This window comes from Dermochelys coriacea, chromosome 15, assembly GCF_009764565.3.
Source record: "Dermochelys coriacea isolate rDerCor1 chromosome 15, rDerCor1.pri.v4, whole genome shotgun sequence".
In the NCBI taxonomy this organism is placed as follows: Eukaryota; Metazoa; Chordata; order Testudines; family Dermochelyidae; genus Dermochelys; species Dermochelys coriacea.
Window position 1 is genome coordinate 25,627,859 of NC_050082.1, and position 18,611 is coordinate 25,646,469.

The window sequence follows — 18,611 nt, forward strand, 5'->3', positions numbered from 1 at the left end:
AGTGAGATCCCCTGCTTTGTTAGTTCTAACAATGACGTCTTTCTTGCCAAACCCATTCCCATTTAACACCATGGTAACTTTGTTTTCAAACTGTAGGGATCAGATTAACTGGACTATCTCACAAAGTGAGAAAAGCAGGCAAGCTTCAGAGACGCACCCCTCACGCAGAGCGAACACAGCATCGCCTCATACCTTCTGTTTTGCTTTCAGAGCTCTTCAAAGGTTCTACACTTCAACATCAGTCCATTTTCCCAATCAATATTAACTATATGACAGATTTATTATTTTGACAAGAAACCTTTATCATTATAGAAGCTGGACCGATCTACAATTGTAATGCAAGTGCTAGGAGGTGTTCTAGAGTAGACTATGTCACAGGATTATGGATTGAAGTTCAAGTGCTTTCCCATCAGAGGGGTTGAATAATGTAAGAGGAAGAGTCTCCATGGCCAAAACACTGATTTAAAATGGTGTCCTTATAAAGCTTCCCGTGTGGAACCGGAGTCGCTTTTCACTGAGGTCTCAAATACAGCTACTGTTTTAGAGTACTTGTGGCACCTTACAGACTAACAAATTTATTTGAGCATAAGATTTCGTGAGCTACAGTGCCCATGAAACACATTCATTAATGCATCTGCAATAAAAACTTTTGCTTAAGTGGATATAGGTTCCCTCACTGCACCAAAATGAATCTACGTTTTACTTTTTCCTACTATTCTTTGCACATTGATGTGTCTGTATAGCACAACAGAGAGGGCAAGCAGTGGGACAAAGGTCCTGCATCAACAGGATTCTATTTCTTTCCCTTCTGCTAATATCTCTAGAAATAGTGCCTGCAGACAGATTAAACGCAAAGACACATTTTAAATGTAATTCTACATTAAAAGAAATGTCAGTTATTTTAAGTTAGCAGAAAGAAGCTTTTGTCTGTAATTTCTATTCTAATATCTCCATACTGTTTGCATTTACCAGCATGCAAATTTCATTAGTTACAACAGGAATTACTTGCATCACTACCCCTCCCCCTCCACACATACACACCCTTTCCTGCCAATACCTCTTAGTTTTGGTCCTAGTGTTAAATTTGTAAACACAGGCATTTTCTTTTAAAATCTGATTCCTATTTTGTGATTACAAAAGACGACTACTTATTTACAGAATAAAATGAGAAGTGTGCAAACATCTACTTTCCACAAATCATTACAAGCAAAAAACAAAGATTTCTAAACAGAAGAACATAGTTTATTTGTAATTATTTCCAAGCAGTGATGATTGAACATAATGAAGACATTAAAAAAAGGGAGTTGGGGGGGTCAGTAGAAAAACGCAGAGGGAAGCTTCAGCTTTAAACCCTTCACTTAAAGGCATTAATTAACGGAACACCGTGAGCAGGCAGCTCCTGATGCACTTGACGGAATAGCATGGCACATTTGTTTCTTTCTTGGGTCTTGCCCAGGGTGTGGAAGAGTCTGGCCTGAAAGTAAAGAACGTCTCTGAGCTGCTCTTTGCAGTCCACTTTTGCAAAATAAGTCTTGGCTTCATTTAGGTTCAGGATAGCTGATTCCAGAGCTGTCAAAATGGTGAGGAAATTCAGTATTTAAAACTGTGTTCGTATAAACAGTACAATCCCACTCTAGGGAGGCCCATTATGAATTAATTTTTAAATTAAAAGCACAGGTTTTAGCAATTTATAAAATACTTCATGATGTGGGAGAAATATTTTATTGCATCTTTTGTAAAAATAATGGTCTTGACAACATGGGCATACAACTACAGCCTTTGCTATTCAAGCTTTGCTGCAAGGTATGGATGATAAAGTGTGCAGATAAACAAGGTTTTATTGTAATTATTGAGCATTTTCAAGATGGACATTGTTCTTTTGGCCCCAGTGACACTGAGTCCAGATTCAGACCCTCCCCCCCCCCGGATCTTCCCATTCCGTAACACTACCTCCATTGTTTTTGTTTTGATTTTATTACCGATGATGATATATCTTTGTACTATTAAAATTCAAATATCTAAATTGGATTGAGCTCAAAGTTGAGAAGTATAAATGTACATAAATTATTCTTCACTCTACCTTCTGCCTTCTTTTGTGGAGAGTACGAAGCTGCAGAAGCAACCTGACATTTGGCCACCAAGAACATGGCACAGCCTTTGTCCAGTACTGCCCCGTGAGCCAAGATAGGTTCTATCGCCGTATGCAGAATATTCAGCGCTTGTTCAGGAATACCAAGAATTAGCTGAAAGAGAAACATACTTTGCTGGTCTGAAATTGGTGCCCACAGGAGATAGCAGCCACTTCTGGTGAGGCCAACATAAGCCATTTGAATGCCACATCTGTTTTAAAAGGAATTGATAGTCCAGACAAGATTTTTAACTTCTCCCCATAGTCTCCTCCCCATTAGCAGAGATGAGGCACGGTTGTGGCAAATGCCAGTAAGAATCTGAATTGACTGGCAGACACTGCACAGTGTTGACAACCAGGATCCCCATCTGGCCAGAATAAGCAATACGAATGAACTCCATTAACCAGTGTTCTTTTTAAACCCAGCTCATGTCAACAAGTTATGCTACCGCAAAGCCAACAAGATGGCATAAGAAATATCAATTGGAAAAGTGAAGGCAGTGCCAACTTATAACCGCATATTTTATAACATACTGAGCCTAAAAGCCTCAATGCCATTCAATTGTTTTTATAGACTTCCTTGAAAGATTTCACATTTTGAAATACATTTCATTCTTTAGAAGCAATAACTGAACCCTGACAGGGTTATGTTCTTAAATCTAACAACAATAGCAATGATATCCAGATTGACAACATAAAAGTTTGATTTGCAGCCTGTGAAAACATGAATCAAACTTACCTGGGAAAAAGCCAAGTTCAGAACAGTTTCAGAGGCCAAGTACTGTAGACGGTATTCTCTAGAAAGAGCGAGAGCCTGAAGCAGGACAGGCAGTGCTATTGTATGACATGAAGATCTCCAGTAAAGCTCTGCTATTGACAGAAGTACACTAACCAAAAAGAAGAGAAAAAAAAAAAAAAAAAAGTGAAGTGACTCAGTTTTGCTTAAAATTTTGAATTGTTTCCTTACCTCACTAACCTCCAGAGGACAAGCAAGTGGAAGTCAATTATTTATCCCTAATAGTACTCTCTCATTTATTTTTAATAAGTTACAATACCACATGCACAATACATTTGAATTTCATCCTTAAAAAGAGATTCCACCAATTACCATGAACAACATACTACTGTGATAAGTAACAGTGAAAATTATAATGACACAGAGTAGAGAGAAACACTCTCTCTAAGTGTATTTTAGGCACAGTTGGTTTGTGTGGCTCTTTCACTCAACAGGGGAATTAACCCCCCCCTTTTCTTTTATTAAAGGAAATTATGGTTGCAAAACTCCACCCTTGGAAGATTTAGTACTTGAAACTACTTTGAATTTAGTTTTGAAAAGACTACTACATTTCAGCTTCAAAATATCCTTTATACCAATATTTTTTACTTTGTTATAACCCCCCCCCTGCAAACAAACCACCCATACCCCACACATGCCATAGGTAACCCCCCCAAAACCTGGAAGTTGAATGTTCACACTATCCATGAAGAATTCAATTCATACGTCCACTTTGATGATGGAAGTTTACCTATCATATTTCATTTCAGAGCTAAAACTCAGTTTGTTGAGTGCAAACGTGTAGTTAGGGGCCATTCCAAATGACTCTCTTAAAACAGTGTTGGTACCAGCAAGTTCATTTAGCTCAGCAAGTGAAAGTACATTTGTATTGCCACGGTAATGCTTCATTTTATCACCACGCAAAGTTTTACATTTAATAATTCTTCTATACTACATTTAATAAATCAGAATATTCTCTTATCCAAAACGGATAAACTACGAATTACTGAAGAAATACAGAACAGATTGTGACAATTGATGTTAATTAGTGTAAAGTAGCTTTAATATTCAAGGAAGTCTCTGGAAATTAACTGTTCTTACCTAATCACCATCTCAGTGTTTTTTATATTTTGGCAGTGGATCAACAGTTTCTGCAAAAGTTTGTGCGCCTCTGACATTTGATTCTGAGCTTTTAATACAATGGCTTTTCTACAATAAAAAGAATTTCATTATCAGATGTTAATATTTTAGACTCAATCCTTCACTTGGATGCAATGGAAAAGCACACTAGTATTTTGTGTACTCAGCTTCTACACCTGTAAACTGCTTTCTACCCAAATGTTTAAAATTATAACCAGGGCCTGATGGGGATGTTCTGTTAATAACATCATGTAACTTTTATATAGCAATTTTCATCCACAGATCTCAAAGCACTTTATAAAGGGAAAGGAAATATTCTCTCTGTTTTACAGATGGGGTAACAGGCAGAAATGAAGTAACTTGCCCATGGTCACACTGTAGGTCAATGGCAAAACCAGGAATAGGCCCAATGTCTCCTAATTTTTTATATAAACTCTGTATTGCACCTAGCTCTTGGGATAGCTACAGTGAACAGATTTCAATATATTAATGCAATCATAGAATAATTTATAAAAATTTAGGGCATAAATGCTTTATAGCCATTAAAATAACCCCAGGGAGGTGGGTAAATTGGATTATACCAAGATCATTGTTTTAGGATAGTTATGGCAGAGTTAAGGAAGAAGGAAATATTACTGTAGTTCACTGAAGAAAGGTATGCTGAGAAAAATAATGTATTATCTCCAGCAAGTACTTTATTCCATCTTTATTTATTTCAGTGGGATATTATTGCAAGATTTTTCTGCAGGTTGATGGTTTCTTACCTGTACACTCCTTCTATGCTATTAAGTGCTGTAATTCCTGCCACAAAAGAATCGGCGACATGGTATTTGCCATCATTCATAGCTCTGTCAAACTGTATTTTCTGATCAAACAGCATCCACAGCTAAACCAAGAGTGTACAGAAGTAAGTTTTAAGAAGAAATGGTGAATGTTTATTTTGTGATCCAAAGTTAAATCAACAGATATTAAATAGGGCTGCCAATTGCAGTTAGCTCACAAGATTAACTCAAACAAATTAATTGCGATTAAAAAATTTAATCACAATTAATTGGTTTTAATCACACTGTTAAACAATAGAATACCATTTTCATATATATTGTATTGTAATTGAAATCGAAGTGTATGTTGTTTATTACAAATATTTGCACTGTAAAAATGATAAAAGAAATAGTATTTTTCAATTCACCTCTTACAAGTACTGTAGTGCAAACTCTGTCATGAAAATGCAACTTACAAATGTAGATTTTTTTGGTTACATAACTGCACTAAAAAACAAAACAATGTAAAAAACTTTTAGAGCCTACAAGTCTACTCAGTCCTACTGCTCGTTCAGCCAATCACTCACACAAAGTTTGTTTATATTTACAGGCAATAATGCTGCCTGCTTCTTATTTACGTCACCGGAAAGTGAGAACAGACATTTGCATGGCACTTTTGTAGCTGGCATTGCAAAGTATTTATGTGCCAGGTATGCTAAACATTCATATGCCCCTTCATGCTTTGGCCACCATTCCAGAGGACGTGCTCCCATGCTGATGACGCTTGTTAAAAAAAAAAAATGCATTAATTAAATTTGTGACTGAACTCCTTGGGGGAGAATTGTAGTCCCCTGCTCTGTTTTATCTGCATTCTGCTATATATTTCATGTTATAGCAGTCTCAGATGATGACCCAGCGCACGTTCATTTTAAGAACACTTTCACTAAAGATTTCACAAAACTCAAAGAAGGTACCAATGTGAGATTTGTAAAGATAGCTATAGCACTCAACCCAAGGTTTTAGAACCTTCCAAAAATCTGAGAGGGACGAGGTGTGGAGCATGTTTTACAGAAGTCACACTCCAATGCGGAAACTACAGAACCCGAACCACCAAAAAAAGAAAAATCAACCTTCTGCCGGTGGCATCTGACTCAGATAATGAAAACGAACATGCATCAGTCCGCACTGCTTTGGATTATTATTGAGCAGAACCCGTCACAGCATGAACGCATGACCCCTGGAATGGTGGCTGAAGCATGAAGGGACATATAAATCTTTATCGCACCTGGCACGTAAATATCATGCAACGCCAGCTACAACAGTGCCATGTGAATACTTCTTCTCACTTTCAGGTGACATTGTAAACAAGAAGCAGGCAGCATTATCTCCTGCAAATGTAAACAAACTTGTTTGTCTGAGCGATTGGGTGAACAAGAAGTAGGACTGAGTGGACTTGTAGGCTCTGAAGTTTTACATTATTTTGTTTTTGAATGCAGTTTTTTGTACCTAATTCTACATTTGTAAGTTCAACTTTCATGATAAAGAGATTGCACTACTGTACTTGTATTAGGTGAATTGCAAAATATATTTCTTTTGTTTTTTACAGTGCAAATACTTGTAATCAAAAATAAATATAAAGTGAACACTATACACTTTGTATTCTGTGTTGTACTGAAATCAATATATTTCAAGATGTAGAAAACATCCACAAGTATTGAAATAAATGATATTCTATTATTGCTTAATCGCACGATTAATTTTTTTAATCACTTGACAGCCCTAATATTAAAGCATGCTATTTACAGACATAACTGACTATATTCCTGTTTATTAAAGAAGTTGTCCAAGTTTGCTGGATGTAACACATTGTATCAATAAACACCTTCATTGTATCAATAAACACCTTCAGCAGAAATGCGTAGGTCTACTAAAGAAATATGCAAAAGAACCCCAACAAAGCTTACAGGATCACATTTAAAATAAAACTCTTTCCTCTAGTTATGTCCTCAATACTTGTTTTGCGGCAGTTTGACTCCCTTTGTAATGTACAAAAAGAAAGATTGGAAAAAATAAGTTTGTTGGATCTAGAAAGCCTTAAAATGATGTAGATGCTGTCCTACAGATTTACTCCATTAGGGTGTTTCCCAGTTCCACACAAATCACAGCCTCTTCTCTCAGCTCAGAGTACTTGTATAGAACTTTGAACTTCAAGGCACTTTACAAACATTTAATCCTGATAATCCCGTGAGGAAGGTAAATATGATGTAGCTAGCATTACAGCTAAGCTGCACAGAAGGAACAGAGGGCATGGAAGGAAAATGCAAATAGCTCTTCACTCTGAGGCACTAGTGAGATAACTTTCTCAAGTTTCAAACTGTGGTACATAATGTTTTCATGGCTTGTGACTTTGTGCAAAATTTTTTAGGTTTCCCACTAGTGACAAGATTTACATGAAGCCAATTCAGATTTTCTAATGAAAAAACACATTTTATACAGATACAGTAGAAATTAAGATGCACTGAAAATCAGATCTCATCCCCAACATATAACTCTGGGTAAAATGTCATGTGAATGTGTATTTTCTCTATGCAATAAAAGCCACACATTACCTGTGCATGCTGACTACTGGGAGGGAATCTCTCTTTTAAATGTTTCAATATTTCTGAAGCAGCAGCAAAACATCCCTACAACACAAGAACAGGAGTATGATGAGCAAGTAATAGTGTAAGCACTATTTTCCTTTCCTTAATTTCATCCCTGTACTCCTAGACATAAACAGCTGTTAAGAAGAAAAGCTAAATTTCCCTTACCTGCCAAAATGTTGATCAGATCCACACATGCACACAGTTCATCAATAAAGGACACTTTTTAATCACAGACCTTTGATTCTTCCCCACCCACGTGATTTTTTGTTCAACTCAACGTAAGCCTCACCTGTTCTGCATGTAGCTCAGCCAGGTGACACAATACTACAGCAAAAGATTCTGTGTTATTCTGCTGAACACCCACATTTACAGCTTCTAGACTGTTCATGCTCAGCAACATCTGGGCTTGCTGAAGTGCCATGGTGCTACAGTGAGAAGAGCTTCATTTACTTTCATGCAACAAACATCAGAGATTTCTAATCTACACTCCAAAGTCATGATAAATTGCCACAGACTGCTTCTCTGGGCTTCTAGCTTTACAGTTTCCCCTTTTTGTGGTAAGCAACTGCCAGGACCTTCCCACTGGGCAAGCATATCGAGTGCTTACAAACAAGGCATCAACCCAGCTAAGACCTGAACACAGTTTCTACAAGGTGATGTTGAGGATGGGTAAATAGAGACATTAAAACTTTGTTCTATTTACAGATATAACATTGGGACTAAAATATCTCCTCCAGACTGTACCAGAGAGGTAGCCATGTTAGTCTGCATCCACAAAAACAATGAGGAGTCCAGGGGCACCTTAAAGACTAACAGATTTATTTGGGCATAAGCTTTCATGGGTAAAAAACCCACTTCTTCTGTGCAAATAAGTCTTTAAGGTGCCACCAGACTCCTCGTTGTTCCTCCAGACTGTGTTTTAAATGAGCTGAACTAGGAAAAACAAAACAACAATTCCCCCAACCTCTCCTGAATAATAGCCTATATACTTGGTTTCAGCACATTAAAAGATGCAGTCGCTTGTGCACTTGTATGACTGATGGTAAAGGCATTCTTTGAAACATTTAAAACATATATAAGAAACAAATCTGAGTTTGATGAGAGAAAATACCTGCGACCATATAGTCTCCAAATGGCAGTTTTCTGTGCTATACTAATATCAATAAGCTCTGACAAGCTATGTTTCCAGTGCAACAGATCAGAGTCCTTTAAGGCATCCATTAGCTTATTAGCGGTCTTTCCTGCAAAAGCTCTTTGCTGAACCAAGGACTGTATTCCCAGGGAAGCTAGATACTATGGAGAGGGAAATCAAAATATATTAAACATATACAAGCTACAACTAAGCAGGAAGCACAAACTATCAAAATTTCCACCTAAAAAAGCAAGTTATTATTCAATATAGATGACAAAATGCCACTACAGGGATTTCTTCATATACGCAGTTAATAATACTACCTTGTAATGGGACGGAAAGGGAATCTTTAGTTTCCCACCCCACAGACCTGCAGCTGGGAGGCTGCTGGTTATATCTGAATCACTCCAATGAAAAAAGTACTCACACACACACACACACACACACACACCTACCTTTCTGCTTTTCCCCTGCCACTCCCTCAAAAAAAAAAAAAAAAAAAAAAATTTCCACCTTCCATGGCTCATACACCATCTACACAATTAGTTCCCAATCCTTTGTCATATGCACCCCACATGACTCCTCACCGCAACCCAGTTTCCCCCATGACTTCTACTTCCTCATCCCCAGCAATCTAGTGGCTGGGTTCTCTATTGGTTCTTGGGCGTCACAAGGTAGCCCTCTCTCTAAATAATCTAACATCTGCTCTCAGTCTCCCCCATGTGAGCTACACTATTCCTTCTACTGCAGCTTGTTCTTTTATCTCAAACAGAAAAACTAGAGAGAGAGAGACAACCACACTCTAACAGCCAGGAGACGTGGAGGAAGCTGGCATAAGACTTGCTGAGAGAGGGCTGCCCTGCAAGACCCAGCAGCTGGGTCAGGATGAAACGGGGGGTGAAAGCTGAAGATCCCTATGGAAGCAAATCCACTATGGTTTAGAAAGAAAGAAAGAGACAGATTTTGAAATCTAAAATAGATGGGTTAAATCTCAGCTATACATATTCAAAAGATCAGCAAAAAGAAAAGCTACAGATCATACCACTACCTGTGAGTGCACACACCCCCTTCTCCTTATCCTAGGATAAAGTTAAGGGATGAGAGACTTACCGGCAATCCAAAATGTACAGCTTTTTTCACAGAGTGTTCTAACAGGACACAGCTATCTGATCTCTTCTGCTCCAAAACGTACAGCCAACTCTGGTATGGGAACAAGATAAAAACATCATTACAAAGGCACAATGTAAAATGTGTTTGTGCAACCATAAAAAAAAAAAAGAGAGAGACACAGAGAGAGAGGGGAGGCAATACAAAAACTTGTGTGGTAACTTAAAACAAAACAAAACACAATTGACTTTTGAATCAAAGTCCCTCCTATGGAAGGCAGCAGCCCAGGAAGCTTCCATGCTAAGTCTGGAATGGTATAGAAAGTTATGCAAGGCATCCATATGGCTACCTTACACAGAACTTCTGGGACAACATCCTCTCAGCCGAAGAGACAGATCGACTCTCATGGAACGAGCCTTGCTAGAAAGTGGTGCTTTTCACTCTGGACGTACAAGTTTCCTCAATACAGTCTCAAAACCAACAAGACACAGAAGCCTTAAAACCTGCTCTGCTTCCCCAAGGAGAAACAGGTGACCTGTGTCCAGACAGATATGTTAACCCTTCTTCATATCAAGTGGGCAACAGGAGCTCTTCTTTCTCCTCTCATGGGTTGAATACAACAAAGTGCTTGAAACTTTCTGAGCCAAAAAGCTGAGCTTAAAACTGAGCCATTATGCTGCAGTGTGTTTGGGAGGCAAAGAAACTGCCATAGATCACCCCTCTTAACAAGAGCACTATTTACACTGCATAGATTTAGACAGGGACCTCTACTGAGCGCTCTCTAGATTGTAAATAAAAAAAACATCACTATAACACACTGTATTAGTCTATTATGGACAGGAAAGAACTGAAAAAGAAGTTGCCAGAAAGGAGAGAGAGACTAAAATCTTTGCCCTTTTCCTCTTTCCATTGGCTGAGAGCCTTTTATGCTCGCTCTCAGGACAACAGAGGGATACTGGAAAAAAGGCTTTTATAAATTATCTTGAACAAAGTTCTTAAAAGTGCAAAGACTAAAATATTCAAAGCATTGTGTATGGTTTTAAATGCATGACCCCCACTAAAATCAACCAGAGTTGCACAACTAAAAAAACCCTCAAACCTCAGGACAGCTCCTTGACATTTATTGAAGAAATAAAGAACCAAAAAAAGTCATCCTGAGGCAGGGAAATAATATTTAAACTACTAGCAAGCACTTGACATAGTTACAGCAAATGCAACAAAAGTCTAATTGAGTCGAGAGACAGATGGCTAAGACAAAGGCAATGTATTTCCCCCCCTGCCCCCAACCCCTACATGGCTGCCTTACCAAGCAGTGCTGCAAGCAAACATGATCATTGGACTCCTGTGCAATTCTGATGGCTTCCTGGAGAGCAAGCTCAGCTTGCAGACTATCAACAAATCAAAGATAGAGCACATTAATAGTCTGTTCACAATGACAAGTAGTATTATGAAGTCTCAGACATATGCTGATCTAAATGATACATATCCCACTTAGAAGTGAACTCCAATTAAACAGTTCAGATGAGAGTATTTCCTCATATCCACTTTTTTGTTAGCCTAACGCAGAAGATGTACATCACTGAAGATAGCCTCCACAACTCATGAGAAATTAATTGTAACCCGTTACTGGGCCTTAAAGCACATGTATATGTTCAAATATGCTCCGATATTATTCTGATGAGTGCCATATAAAATACCTGCCTAGGTAGGAAGTGTTTATATGCATAATCTTCCTGATCCACCTCCCATCACTACCAACTGTGATTTGTCCAGTCAGGTGGCAATGTATGCAGGTCTAAATTACAAGTTTCTTTGGGGGCAGGGACCTCTCTCACATGTCTGTGGAACACCATGCACATCTGCAGCACTGCAGAAACAATAATACCCCCCTCTACCAAGAGATTATTAAAACAAACAAAAAACCACCACCTGCAAAGTACACTCTCCAACTCCTCTGATCATTATCATTGTGAGAGCAGGTTGGCAGCTACAGTTGCTCCTGAACATGTATCAGTTATAAATAAGCACTCACACCTTCTGACCCCGTGTGGCCGTGGGAGTGCAGCAGGTAAAGATCTAATTCCCTGGGAAACCAATGTAATTGGACATAAAAAGAACCTCAAAATCTTAATATATTCCAAATGGTTCAGCCAACAGGACCACCAAAAGGACATTAAAATCAAATCACAGCCCATCTGTGCTTGCTCCCCAACTACACAGAGTCCTCCTCCTCCCCCCCCCCCCATGTATCTTTCAGAAAACAATAGCAGCACAAGGTCTATCTGTTCAGTATAAGAGATGTAGCAACTTGCGTTTCTTAACTATGCAGCAAATGTATTAACTTACTAATGGCCAAACCGACAATGCAGCGCAGCTAGATTAAGAGCAGCGTATCTCAGACTTCGGCCATAACCTTCATCTCCATTGCTTTTGCTTTCTGCTCCAGTGAGAATCAAACGGTCAAAATAGTGAAGGAGGCTGTGTGTTGAACTGAAGACATCTTGCACTCTAAGACTATTTAAGTAGCTTAAATAATGCTAAAATTTAAAGCAGAATCAGCTTTAATTAAAAGAGAATTGGTAACAATTTTTAGATTAATTTTGTATCTTCTTACTGAGAAAGGTGGCAGTAGGATCGTCTGTGAATGAGAGTGCGTTTAGCAGGAAACATCAATGCAAACTACACGATCTATACAGTTCAGAATAAAGTCGATCATGCTTCCTTTATATCAAATGACCCTGCTCCAAAATGGAATAAGGAAAGGCTTGCTCATCACAGCTAATATTTTCAACATCTCCCCACCAGTCAGTGGTCCTGAGGCAAGATGTCTATCTAGAAGGTACGAACCTACAGCTCTTACTCTTGTGAAACTGCTCACAAGGGCTACAGGATCAGGCCCAAAACATGTAGTACAGGCCCATGACTGATATTATTCTGTCAAACATTTCACTTTCAGAATTCAGACTTCTTTTAATAACCAGACCTGAAATCAATAGCCAGTGTATACTCCATCTAGTACTGATCACTGGTACATTTCTTATATTCACAACGTTTAGGAGCGTAAACTGTTTCATGTTACACAAGACAACTTAATGTCAGAAAGAAAAGCAAGTCTCAGGCCCAATTTCAAAAAGGAACTTAAACACATGCCTAACTTTTTGCACTAGAGTAGTAGCCACTCAAGTCAATGGAACTTGTGCTTGAAGTTGGACACGTGTAAGTTCCTAACTGTATTATGCTCTCTGTGTCTTTAGGAGTCCCATCCTAAAATACTATATTAACATACACAGAGATAATACAGATACGTACAAATGTTTTGTATTTCAGTGTACAGTACAAATTACACAAAATAAATTGTATTTTAGAAATAGGAAGAACTGCCCCATGAGCATGTTGGGTTGAGGGGGAAAGACACTTACTGCTTCAGCAAAGTCTGGATTAAACTTCAGCAAATTGTTCAATTCCTTTTGTAAAAATGCTGGAGTAAGAGCTTTTGTCTCGTCATTCTTTAATAAAGAAGCCTAGAATAAAAGGGCAAATTGTTGTTAAGTAATTAGGAATGGAGTGGTAAAACATTATATAAATAGAGGCTAGTCAATTTATTATTTATATAGCTTCAATTACATAAAATTTCATAAGGGTTGTGTCTGCTATCATGTTTAAATATTGCAAAGGCAATTTTACTCTCAATTAAATTGTAGTGTTCACATTTAGAGACCACAATCGCTTTGACTAACATGGAAAAACCGGTTTAAGACAGATTTCTTCAAGTTTCTCTTTGGAGATTGATTATATTGGACTTCTGACTTAAAATTTATACCTGACTGCTCACAAAAAAATTCAAGTAGCTATACAAAATTCATTTATTTGCTTTGGGAAGAATACTAATAAATGGGAAACTCAAAAAAAATTCCAATTACTATAGTAATTATATGTGATCACAAGACTCCAGATCTCAGGAAAATCACCGAACATTCTGATTTCTCTTGCTCCACAATGTTGTCATTTTATTTGGAGAGATGACTTCTATACACATGCATGATTACTATACAATAAATTAGTTAAAAGTCTAGAATGAAGTGAAAATATACCACTGTAGTTAAATTCATAAGTTTACATAACAGCACAGCAGCAAAAGCGTACACAAAAATTGTACACTAGATGCAGATGTAGAATTAAAGAGACCAGTAGCATTTAACAATTAGTTAGAGACCTTCAAATGTATAAGAAGTACTTTATGCTATTGTACACATTTAATATTGCTATCATGCTTCAGAGGTCTGATTGTGCTCTGTGTGTGTGTTTAGTTTCTCTGCATATATTTACGTGCAGGAATGATCAATGAAACAGGAAATTTTAAACACATTTTGGAGAAACCAATTGGAAAGTATAAACTACAAATATTTCCATTGGAAACCGATTCTGAAACACTCATTCCATGACTTATGTGTCTAGTTAAAACAGTTTGAATTTCAAGTACTCACAATGAATTATTCACACACAAGGTACAAACCGAGAATTATTCAACAAAATAATTTCTAATTCATCCAAGAAAGTGTGACTTTTGTTGATAATTCATAAAACACAGAGGTGAAATTTACATTATGAATTATTTGCCCAACGCTATTCAGAATTAACATACCTGCTGAGAAAGAAAATATTCTGCTTGCTTCTGGGAGAGAGGCCCACTACAAGATATTTCTTCTTCCCTGTTAAACAAACAATGGTTGGAAATAAAAGCAGTGAAAAAGAATCAGAAGGCTACAGCTGTGTAGCTTATACTGTAGCTATAATAAAATAGGAACATTGGAGGGAGATACAAAAAATGATTACATTTTATCAGAGGCCACACATACACAATTTTAGTTTTTAAAGTATTATGGTACATTATCAGTGCTCAACTGCAAGTGTGAAAAGTAACCAGGAGTACAGAGATTAAACTTTAATAAAAGAATAAAACCTGGCACATGGAAGCCACAATACAGTAGTCAGACACACAATTATTAGGTTTTTATATAAATATGTCTGAAGAAAAACAGACATACCACCTTGATGTCTCAACTGGAAATGAGACCATGCCTCAATTTTAATCTTCAGTCAGCAGAGACTATGAGCAACGTGAGCAATGTTCATGATTATCTCAAGGAAGCTGATCACACATAGGATCATGGCACTCTGCATAGCAAGATGAGTTCCAAAAAGCAACTGCTTTGCTAGAAACAGAACTTTGTTCAATGGGAAAACAGAAAAATACAACAAAAAGTAAAACTCTGAGGACAATTAGGTAGATTCCCAGCCTTCAGGAAAGCACGGAAAAGCTCAGGGACACAGAAAAGTCCAACTGCTGAAAACACAATGTAAAGTGCTAAGTGAAGGGAGAGAAAGTGGCACCGCCATCTTATACAGTGGTACTATACTTAATTGAAAATAGAACTATTGCAGATTTTAAAGTTGCAGTTTAGAAATGCTGCCACGTGGTGGCACCAAAGAAACTGAGTGGCTATCTCAGCACTAAAATGTAAAAAAAAAAAAAAAAAAAAAAAAAAAGGTTTATCTTGCTCTCTGCAAAAACTGACCATGACCCATCCCCTTCATATGAATTTGAGTTCACCATTAATGAACGGTGCCATTATAGAAATATGAGAGTGCAGTATCAAATTCCCATCTACCTACTTTCATGCCATAATATAAAGCAAGCCACCCTACAATAAAAATAGTTGGAGCACAAGATGTTGCATCCAGGCTAACTATTCCATAGAGTTTTTGGAGATGGCTGAGGTTAGCTTCTAAGAATGATGAAGGGGTGAAAAGGGGGGTTGGTTTTTCTAGTTTTGTTTTTTTAAGGTGGCTGGCTGAGTTCCTATTTGATCTATCATTTTAATGCTCCTGGGAGTTATGTTGTACTACTAATTATAAGTTAGAGCACCTAGAACCTTGTATAAGTGTTTATTATTTTAATCTAAATAAATAAAAACATAGCAATTGAAAATTGCTTTCTGGAACCTGTAGTCTATATAGGCTACACCTCCACACTGAAGATCAAAGCAGTTACAATCTGCTCTACTACCCGAGTTAGAATCCCAAAGGCTGTGCCTGCTTAGTTACCTGTAATAACACATGCATAAGGTTTATCATGATATTAACAAAGGTAGGATACTTCTTTAATGCGAGCGTGGCCTTTGGTTGGACAAAGTTTTGAATCCCTGTTTTGACATGTAAAGAGGAATTTTTAATACAATTAGTGTGGAAGACTCTCTAGAAAGTGGGAAGACTTTACAGAAATCATTAAAAATTACCTTAGAGGTACATCGAGTTCTTCTTTTTCCATTTTCCCTTCGAGTTGTTCAGTATTTGTCAGCTCCATATCGGTCTCATCAATTCCAGCTTTTTTCTCATCATTCTGATAGTACTGTTGAAGTGCAGTGTAAAGTTTATAGACCTGACTGAAAGAAAGCTTGTTGTATGCCAAGATCATGTGGCGCAGAAATAAACCTATACAAGGAAAACATTTGTTATATTTGAACACAAAGAAAGATAGCTACTTGTGATGCCTCGTAGTTTTAGATCAGAGACTGAAAGTCAGTATTCCTGGTTCCAGCACCTAACTGGGAGAGTAAACTTGCATTTCACTTCACCTCAGTGTCTCAGTATACCAATCTATAAAAGTGGCCCAATAATTCTCACTGCCTCTCAGGTGCATTGTCAAGCTTACTGTAGGGTCCAATTACACAGGTAATCTGATTACAGAACTCCTAATAAGACCAATAAGAACCGCTAATGGTGTTGCAATGTGAAACATTTTTGAACAGATGCATTCTTTGTATACAGTTTTATTAAATGACTGAGTATTTGTCCTAAGTAGTATGATTGTAATTGTTTTTCAAATATAAAAAGAAAATCTGTATTATGAATGGATTTCCAGGACAAAAGTGAAAGAATATAAAATACTTACCTACTACACTTGTTTTGTGAACTTCTGGTTCTGTCCCAGTAAATGAATCTGAAAGGTCATCAAAGAATTGTTCCATGTCTTTCAACTCCCCTTCTGCCATCAGTTTTATCCTAAACAGGAAAAGAAGTTTATAGAAATGTTCCCTTCCAATCCTGACCACCAAAATAAATCTCACATGAAAAAAAACATCCTTATTTCAGGTGTTGGAAGAATGAGACACAAACCTAAATGGAATCAAATGGTTATTAGTTCACTTATGCCAAAGGTGTTTCTAAATTTTTGAACATCTGCAAAAATGATTACTGATCACTTTAAAAAAAGAAATTGCATGTAATTTCTTTTTCACGTGGAAAGGAGAACTGTACAATTCACCAAATCACAACATGTTAAATCATCAATAGCATAGGTTGAGTGGTAGTTACTGTAAGGAAAAAATAGGCTGTATGCTACACTTCCTTTCCGTCTTTTTTTTCTTTTCTAATTTCCAAGGAAATACATTCTCTAAAAATCAACTTAGTTTAAAATATCAGTTATGTTTCTGTTACCAAACTTTAAAGAAAGTGATTAAATCAATCATATAAAATCACAGATGCTAATAAAAAGGAGAAGTGACTAGATGACATGGCCCCATCTCTCTGGTAAAGCAGGATACAGTCCCCAGCCAAAGGATAAATCAAATGAATTACCTTATTTGCACAGAATTTGCTAAATTAGGACAGGATTCTTCAATAGCCTTATGCAATCGTGACAGCATCATATCAGGACCCTATACAAAATAATAAATCAACTTTAGAAATCCAAACAGTCAATTTGGACCCAGAAAAAACAGCAGCTTTGCATCACTATACATGTTAATGGCTGTTATAAAGAGGGCTGTGATCAATTTTCTCTATGTCCACTGAAGACAGGACAAGAAGTAATGGCTTAATCTACAGCAAGAGAGATAAAGATTAGCTATTAGGAAAGCTTTCTCTCTATAAGAGCATCTGGAAAGTAGTTAAGCTCTAGAATAGGCTTCCAAGGGAGGCTGTGGAATACCAGTTATTGGAGAATTTTAAGAATAGCTTGGACAGACACCTGTCAGGAATGGTCTAGGTCAATGGTTCTCAAAGTTTTGTGCTGCTGAACCATTTCGCATAGCAAGCCTCCGAGTACAACCCCCACTTATAAATTAAAAAACACTTTTTTAATATATGTAACACCATTATAATGCTGGAGAGAAAGCAGGGTTTGGGGTGGAGACTGACAGCTCGCAACCCCCCATGTAATAACCTTGTGACCCCCGAGGGGTCCCAACTGCCAGTTTGAGAACCCCTGGTCTAGGTTTATTTGGTCCAGCCTCAGCACAGGGGGCTGGACTTGATAACTTCTATGATTCCATAATATCACAAAAACATAACAGCCCAGGCACAAAAATCCTTAGCCACGCTTATTACAGTAGCAACATTCCACTTACCCATTACCAAATCCACGCTTGCCCCCCAGGTGAGGAGCAGGGAGGATTGTATAAGTCTCTGTTCTGCAGCAGAATCCACAACCCCAGCCCTTATCTGGTGGCAGCCCCTCTCCACCTTCCCTTAGGTCCGCGAGCAAGATCCACGCTCTGGAAACACTTGCTGCCTCTTTCTCCCGCGGCCCCCGCACTGGGGATTTCCAGACGCTCTCCAGGCAGCCCCCTATTACCTGGGGGCAGCCCAACCCCCTCCACCGGGGGAAGACCCGCCCCAGCCCTACAGCTCCTTCCCCTCCCCGCGCCTGCCCCCCGACCTGCAGCAGCGGCAGCAGCAGCCGGTTGAGGCGCCGCCTCTCCAGCAGGCTGAGCTGGGCCCCGGCCCGGCCCAGCTCGCTGAGCAGCACCAGCAGCGCCATCTTGTAGGGGGTGACGCAGTCCTTGATGCCGAACACGTTGGCGTGCACCACCCCGTTGGTCATCATAGGGTTGAAGTAGAGACTCTCGTGCACGCTGGCCAT

The 18,611-nt window shown here is 38.3% G+C and overlaps 1 protein-coding gene across 2 annotated transcripts; it reads right to left on the minus strand.

Moving 5' to 3' along the window:
- Window positions 1-1,220: 1,220 nt before the first annotated feature.
- Window positions 1,221-18,611, minus strand: ANAPC5 (anaphase promoting complex subunit 5). 2 transcript variants are annotated; one of them, XM_038373653.2, is made up of 17 exons: window positions 18,408-18,611; window positions 17,327-17,406; window positions 16,641-16,750; window positions 15,985-16,180; window positions 14,331-14,397; window positions 13,108-13,209; window positions 12,035-12,225; window positions 10,995-11,076; window positions 9,692-9,781; window positions 8,561-8,742; window positions 7,739-7,874; window positions 7,414-7,488; window positions 4,808-4,929; window positions 4,005-4,112; window positions 2,868-3,015; window positions 2,081-2,243; window positions 1,221-1,569 (listed from the first exon to the last, which is right to left on the minus strand). In XM_038373653.2, exons 1-17 carry the CDS (start codon window positions 18,609-18,611, stop codon window positions 1,355-1,357), a joined length of 2,271 nt encoding a protein of 756 aa, XP_038229581.1. In that variant the 3' UTR covers window positions 1,221-1,354. The 2 variants fall into 2 exon arrangements, with proteins under 2 accessions (XP_038229581.1, XP_043354342.1); XM_043498407.1 differs by lacking the exons at window positions 1,221-1,569; window positions 2,081-2,243 and adding an exon at window positions 2,250-2,496.